At 32.7% G+C, this 8,568-nt stretch overlaps 1 protein-coding gene across 1 annotated transcript; it reads left to right on the top strand.

Annotated features, from left to right (window-relative positions):
• Positions 1–6,418: 6,418 nt before the first annotated feature.
• LOC132717487 (uncharacterized) lies at positions 6,419–8,365 on the top strand. The gene has a single exon (XM_060700971.1). It carries the CDS (start codon positions 6,419–6,421, stop codon positions 8,363–8,365), a length of 1,947 nt encoding a protein of 648 aa, XP_060556954.1.
• The last annotated feature ends 203 nt before the right edge of the window (positions 8,366–8,568 follow it).

The following is an 8,568-nucleotide window of genomic DNA, read 5'->3' as shown; positions in this document are numbered from 1 at the left end:
TAGGTCATATGGTGGTTTTCCAGCAGTACTGGTGGAGGAAAACCTCATATGCAGGAAAATGATAATCACATACGTGAATAGATTCAGAATAGATAAATATATAAATGAAGTATTACCTGAAAGGAATTTCAATTCAAACTCAAGTAAATTTGATATAAACAAAAACCAACTGTTTTCTGATGTAAAGGAATGCATGTATCAAAAGGTTGTATTCTTAATAGACTTTTATAGTTAAATCCCATTTATGTCTTATTCTTTAAAACTGCCATGCCCAGAGCTTAGATATTTTGTATTTAGTATTACCTTGTGAACCTGCATAATACTGATGCATGTCATTTTCCTTAAATCGATTTTTCACCCGCCCTGTAGATCAATATATTAACATAGTCTTTTATAGTAAAATTCATTTAAGATTTATTTTGTGATACTAACACGCTTAGAACTTGGATTTATGGCATGTAGCATTTGATAATTAGATTTGAATAGCTAAAAAGGAGCGCTGTAGGTTCAGATTATTTATGTTTTTTAAACTCTTTTTAGCGTCTAATTAGATTAACCGTTGACCTGTCTTTCATGGGCATACGAAGTGCTTATACAGATAGACGCGTCGTTTAAAAGAATGGTTAAATAAACGGTATTGTGCCCAGCTTATGCGGAAAAGACTGTCTGAAAATTATAGATTCAATCATTATTATTGGCACATCGTAAACAATAAAAGAATTTTTCGTCTATTTTCTCTTTGCTTTTTGTGTAGTTTCATGTAGGTACGAACATAAACACATTTATATCCATTTTATTGGATCGCAATATAATAAAAACATTTTCATTAAAAACAAATGCTATTTTTACAATTTTGGTAATATCGTATTCTACATGTACCACATATATTCCTCAAGCTTTAAAACATGGTGTCATTTTGTTGTTAATGTTCATACTAAAAACATTGCATGCCTTTCTGTTTATTAAGTTCATCATGTATCAAATGCAATTACCGTCGTTAGTCCTTTGTCATGAATACGTACACAGCGTAAAAGCCTGTATGACATGACAAGATGCCAAATCATTTGATTACAAAACATAATATAATATCACATACAACGAGTATTTATCAGAAATGCCATCCATATTACGTATATTCTCATATTTCTTGTATGGTTATTACATGAATATATTGCTAGAGATGGTTTAAGATTATTTGTGACGCAGGTTATTTTCTTTGCAAAAAGGGAATGTTTCGATGGGTTATGATGAATAACAAACAAACAAGCAAATTCGTTGAATTTATATCCCCTGCCGAGTACTGGTTATTACTAACACAACAACGGAAGACATAAGGCTTGATTTACATATTTGTCATGGCATAAACAGTAATATTGTTTGTACTTGATAAATATTCAGGACAATTACAGATCCATAACTCTGTGTTAAATAGTAATATCTGGACATGCCAATGAGATGTAAATTGCCTTTGTGTATCCATTAAGTTATGTAATCAATACAGAAATTGCAAAGAAATAGCAATATTGCTATATATGCATACTACATAACTTATCAAGGGCTATAACTCTGTAATGAAGGGTCTGGTCTAAACAACATCAACAAGGCAACAATATGCATATATTCTCTTGGTATTAAATGATTGCCATGAAGTTTAACTGAATTCCAGCCAGTAGTTGCACAGAAGTCGCACAGAAACAATTATTTCTCTATTTACATACTGCATAACTAATCAAGGGCCATTACTATGAGTTAAAGTGTCTGAAGGGAACAAAGCGATGATATGCGCATCTGATCTTTGTATTGAAGGTTCCCATAAAGTTCGGTCTATATGCATACAACATAACTAATCAAGGACCATTATTCTGCGTTAAAGTGTCTGACCAGAACAAGACAAATATATGCACATCTCCTCTTGGTATTGATGATTCCCATACTCTTTTTGTTGAATTCCAGCCAGTAGTTGCAGAGAAGTAGCACGTAAACGAATATTGTTATTTATGCATACTGCATAACTAATCAAGGGCCAAAACTCTGAGTTAAAGTGTCTGACCAGAACAAAGCGACTATATGCACATCTCCTCTTAGTATTGAAGTTTGCCCTAGAGTTTCGTTGAATTCCAGCTAGTAGTTACAAAGAAGTAGCACGGAAACGAATATTGTTCTAAATGCATACTGCATTACTAATCAAGGACCATAATGTTGAGTCAAAGTATCTGACTAGAACAAGGCAACGATATGCGCATCTCCTCTTGGTATTGAAGGTTCCCATAAAGTTTTGTTGAATTCAAGCTAGTAGTTGCAGAAACAATTTTTACTCTATATGCATACTGCATAACTAATCAAGGGCCATAACTCTGAGTGAAAGTGTCTGACCAGAACAAGCCGACGATATGCGCATGTCCTCTTGGTATTGAAGGTTCCCATAAAGTTTGTTGAAGTCCGGCTAGTAGTTGCAGAGAAGTAGCGCGAAAACAATTTTTGCTCTATATGCATACTGCATAACTAATCAAGGGCCATAACTCTTGAGTTAAAGTGTCTGACCGGAACAAGGCGACGATATGCGCATCTTTTCTTAGTATTGAAGGTCCCCATAAAGTTTCGTTGAATTCATGCCAGTAGTAGCAGAGATGTAGAGCGGAAACGATTTTTACTCTATACATACTGCATAACTAATCAAGGGCCAAAACTCTGAGTTAAAGGGTCTGACTGGAACAAGCTGACGATATGCGCATCTGCTCTTGATATTAATGATTCCCATAAAGTTGAATTCCAGCCAGTAGTTGTAGAGAACTAGTCCGGAAACGAAATTCGGACGGACGGACGGATAACGCAAAAACAATATCCCCCTCCCGATTCCATCGGCGGGGGATAACAAAATTAAGGCATTCGACAAAACCCTTTACCATAAGCAACTTTTGAATATTAATCATACAGTCTGTTTTAATATTGTTGGCCCCTTGTCAAAATATGCGTGTTATTCATGGGGAAGAATTTTAAGCGCATCATTATCTAAAGATGCATTCTAAGGGATGTTCTTTAAGAGGATGTGAAGAGATATGTTTAAGAAACGTTAGTTTGTAAGTTTTAAAGGTTTTAAAGGGTTCAATAAATAGTTAGTCTGTTTGACAGCGGGTGGTAGTTTGATAGTGCATTCAGTATGACTCATTATTTACAAGGTTTTTGTAATGCCGAAGTCTGCGGATGGGCGGGAGACCAGGCGTCAACTTTTGCTTCCCGCTCAATAACTTGAATTTGCTTTGGACTACTGATACCAAACTTAGTGTGTACGTAGCTTATATAAAAAAGCAGCTCGGAATTGCTACCCAAGAATAGAAATTCCGTTTCCGCTCAATAACTTGAGTTTTCTTTGACCTATTGACACCAAACTTGGTGCATAGATAGCTGACTGCCACTTAAATATCTGGGAGCAATGTCAAGGTCATTTGCTTACAACAGAATTTTCAGCTTCTACTCAATAAATTCAGTGCATTTTGACCTATTGATTGCTGTCACATCAAAACTTGATCGTTGAAAACCTGGTTTTCGTCGCCTTGCGGTGCTTCTTGTGTTTAAGATGAATCTTGTATCTATTTTAGAATCAATTATCATTTGATTGAAGAAATGGAATGGTACCCGATGGACAGTAATGAATGTCAAAAGCATAGCTATAGTAATAAAGTTATGAGAAACGATTGCAAAATATTCGGTAACTTGTGATAGACCAATATAATACTTAAATATATCAAAATAATTTAAATTGTAAATTCAAAAAACATTTTCAGTAAACTAACTTATAACGTATGTGTAATAGATACGTAAACTGTGATAATATAAAACCTTCTGACATGGTTGTGTACTTCCCAATTTTAACCCGGAAGCTCTCAATTTACAAAGATGACGTGTACGAGAACTTTTTTTAATCCATATATTTGTGCACATGTATATACATGTAAATTCAGATTCTTGCGTACGCTGTTTACGAGTACACGAACAGTTAATCACAAATATAACATATTTAACCAAGCTTACTAGTATTATAAAAGTAGACGTTTACTTATTCAAATTCTATATATGATGGGAGTCACGTGGCAATTCGATACTGAGCCAACGTTATATTTTATAAGTTTAAAAACATCTTTTTTTCTTAAGTTTCAGAACATATTTTGGTTAATTTAAGTTTTTCAAAAGTGTTTTGATGCAAAATTTGTCAAGAAAGAATGGGAAACCGTCGTTTCTCAAGCATGCATCTCATACTTACGTCATTTCTTTTTATGGACCTTCAACAATGACATGATATATATGAGCTTCGAAAAAAAAAAAACAGTTGTACATTTATTTGTATATTGAACATTTTACAATGTCTGTGTAAAGGATTATATATCTATAATGTAAGTACATGTAATATCAATTTAATTGCAAAGAAAATATCAAACTATAAGGTAAATTATGCTATTGTCATATTTTAAAGCAGTACTTGTAATTTTTAATAAATTTACTCTTTTTATTAGGAGCGACATAGTATGACATGTTAGGAGTCTATCATCAAGTTAAACATAATTATACTTGCACATTATTTTCTAATTTGCTTGCTCAAACGAAAATAAATTATTTATTCTCTTTAAAAGCTATTTAGCATAATAAACAACGAGACGTAATTAGGATTGGCCAATTGCATTGCTTTTATTATTTTATGGAGATCGTTTCGGGTAATCCGAAAACAGCGCTAAGTTTGTGTTATATGATCCCCTTTGTCAATAACGGCTACTAAACTGCAGATCTAGTTACTCTTTTTGATACACGTGTTGTAATTTTAACACTGCACTTATTTCCAAACAACATAAAAGAGCAATAGATTGTTCTGATATATGGTTAATGTATTACTTTATCGAAAATTGTAATAAAATATCCAATTTTAAAGATTTATAGAAATAAAAAAAGACATCAAAGTATTTATTGAGGATAATGGACCTTTAGACAGAACACGACAGAATGCTGGTCATACTATCATTATAAAATTCATTCTTGTGATTCTTTGATACCATTAAATAGAGAAATGTCGTTTATGAAGCAGTTTATACTTTTCTCCCCTTGTTAATTATAATAGTTAATTGCATTTTCCGGTCTCATCTGTGCAACATGCATTTGACGAATCGAAATAATACTTATCTTTTTCTTTAATTATTCACCCGCTATTTAAAAACGGCAAACTACTTATTTGGTTAGATATATTTACTGCAATAGATTTTTTAATGACTAATGTAAAGATGTTTAATAAATAACAATAATAGAATTAAAGACATTTAAAGTACATACTGTGGTCGATTTAGGTTTGATATTTAATCCGGTAATATAACATGAAGAAGCAAATAATTTCTAAAACAATTGATTATGCTTAATAATTAGAAGGTTATTATGATTTTTTTATACTTACAAACGAGGAGCGCTTGTTTAGATTATCGCCGATGTATCTCAGCTGTCAATCCACCACAAAGACTTTTCGTAATACAAATTATATGCTCTGCATATTAAGTTAAGCTGGCGGACTGAAGATAAGAGCACAAAAACCACCAAACAACAACAGTGAATAGTTTCAGAGAAACATAATCATTACACGATTTTCGCGTGAGGTACTGGGATAATCAAATCATCGCTGACATCAATATATGGCAGTAATATTCAACATGAATATGCAAATTGAAATTTCCATCCAAACTTCACTTCCTCATTCATAAAGACAAAGAAAATGCGTAAGGAAGTTTATGTGTAAATCATGTAATCAAAGAATAATCCAACTCATCTGAACAATTTCTATGTCGTCCTGAGATAAACAAATACTTGATGTAATTTAGCATGTCTGAAACATTACATTCGAATAAGCTGAAATGAAATTAACTAGATATAATAAAAACGTTTTATACTGATACATAATAGAAGAAAAGTTCAATAGAGATGAAATTGTGAATAAACAATTAAACCAAAGTTATTTCTCTTGTCAAAACTTGACATCGAGACATTTCCAAATCTAACAGAAAAAAAAAGTTTAAACATGAACCAATTACATTGTTTAATGAAAGATATGAGACGTTTCCCCGACATTAAAAACGAAAATAGTTAAATTTAAGCTAACATGATTTAGAAAAAAATACTGAATTACTGACAAATTGAAGCTATGCATCATTTAATATAACGTCATGTAATATGATTAAAATATATAGTAGTACAAATCTTCCTTTGTGATAGCTTATCGTACAAAGATCTCAAACGTTGGTATCTAAGAGCATTGTTATAATTAAATGTATGAAACGCAAGAAACAATCTTCCTGTTTTTTGCTTAACAATCTGTGTTCATTTCTTTTACAGATTTGCCAAGAACATTAACCGTCGTTAACTATTTAAAAGAAGTGAGCTGTAAGCACGCATGTCAACTGAAAAGTGTGAAGCAATGAATGAAAAGTCAGATTTGTCGCGGTATCTATCGTTAGTGTCAGAGCAAATTGAAAGACGAATCGCAAGATCGAAGTACCTTACATACTTTTTAAGCAATAAATTTGATCGTTCTATAGTTTTTTCAGGACGCCGATCGGAAGGTGTTTCTATTGCACAATCTGACACTGACTTTATGTTTGAAGCCAAAGGAGTGTTTGTGAATGATATGCCTAATTTAGGAAAGTCATCTGATCAAGTTACACAGTTGGTGATGGATCTAACAGATGTTCACCCCGGTTATACGAAGTTGTTGTTTGAAAATGATCGCAATGACAAGGACATCAGTGAGTTTGCAGTATACGGTAATGGTTTACATTCTTTATGCCCACAAGGAACAAATTTTGTATCGAACACATTTGTACTTGATTATTGGAACTCACAATCAGCTTCTATTCTACCTGATCAACACAGAGAGAAAGATTTACATTTCCATGGTCCTTGCGTACTCACGGCGTACACAATAATGATGACACGACATGAGATTGATGTCGCTATTTCATTTAAAAGCAAGTGGCCAGTAGTCGCAGAGGAATGGATAAGAAGAGAAAGAAAATATAACTGGCCTTCTTCATGCATGATCAATCAAATTAAGGAACAAGGTATAAATCTGGTTCCCGTAGGGCATGCAAATTCGCCAAATAAAGAACTTGAATGGAGATTATCATTTTCAAAAGCTGAAAGACTTTTAGTATGGTCTTTCAATCCGGTTCAGCAAATTTGCATGAATGTTATGAAACATTTTTTCAACAGTCAGATCGCTCCTAAATTTCCAAAATTGTTTCCATCCTATTTCATTAAAATAGCTATGTTTTGGATAATAGAAGAAACAGAAAACTGCTTTTGGATCGAAGAAAATTTGCTCCCATGTTTGAACGCGCTCTTTGAAAGATTGGTTGTTTATCTAGAAGAAAAGAAAATTGACAACTATTTCATACCCGCAGATAATATGATGGACGCAAAGCCAGAAGATAAACTGAATAGTTTAAAACTTGAACTTCTTAAGTATAAATACAATTGCAATAGTGTATGGTTGCAAATTCTAAATATTGGGATGTCAACATTTGATAAAAATGATATATATTATCATCATATACAGATTAATTGTCTAAGCATCTCTCGGTTCTTTATATATACAAAACTGTTTGATTTAGATTATCAAACCTGTTTGCGAAATCTAGAGGGAGCCAGAACAATCCTTAATGGAACCGATATCTTTCCTGTCATGCGTAGACATTTGATAAGTGAAATCAACATAACCAAAGCGTGCTTACAGTTTCACAATGACTGTAACAAAAGCAAAGTGCATGCAGAAAGAGACATAAAATGTATTGAAAAAAAATTACAAACTGGATGTGCCCTAAACAACTCAACAGGAAAATTAATACTCTGTACGTTTCTGTTGTACACAAAACAATATCAGGAGGCGTTGACTCTTTTACAAGATATTGAAGATCAGTTTACTGATTTGGTAGTGTATTACAGGATCTGGGAACGTTCGAAAAAGCCAAATGATGAAGATTATGACTTATCAAAGCCACGGTCCTCATTCGAGGATACCATGAGGACTTATATTGCTTTAGATGTGATTGTACTTCCATTTCTTTTGAGAATCTATCCTCTGTCAGTCCAGTCAATTCCTACAGCCGAAGAACAGGTGTTATTCATACATCCTGTTTTGTACACTAAAGTGTTAAAATTTCACTGTCATCATATGTTACAAAATCATGATGAATGTCAAACTGTTTTTGAAGAAATGAAAACATATTCAGCAATGAAACAATATCATTCTGATTTGTTTTCTGAAAACATAGTTGCAAATTGCGAAAAGATACTAAATAAAGCATGCATACCGATTTTTAACCATAAAAAAGGAACATGATAGTTTGTATAATTATGCAATTGCAATTTCAGCTGTTATTGTTTGTTCTTTTATTAAATACTAAACAAGTTGAGTAATGTTTTTGAATAAATTATGAGCAAGAATGACAATTCAATAGACCATATCGTAATAGATAATGCAAAAGAAAATGAAAGTAAGTAAAGTGGTAAGTAAAGTAAGTAAAGTAATGTAAAGGAATGTGT

The sequence above is a fragment of the Ruditapes philippinarum genome, unplaced genomic scaffold (assembly GCF_026571515.1).
Source record: "Ruditapes philippinarum isolate M1 unplaced genomic scaffold, ASM2657151v2 ctg4430_1_1_1_1, whole genome shotgun sequence".
Classification (NCBI taxonomy): Eukaryota; Metazoa; Mollusca; class Bivalvia; order Venerida; family Veneridae; genus Ruditapes; species Ruditapes philippinarum.
This window is presented reverse-complemented; position numbering and strand designations above follow the sequence as displayed.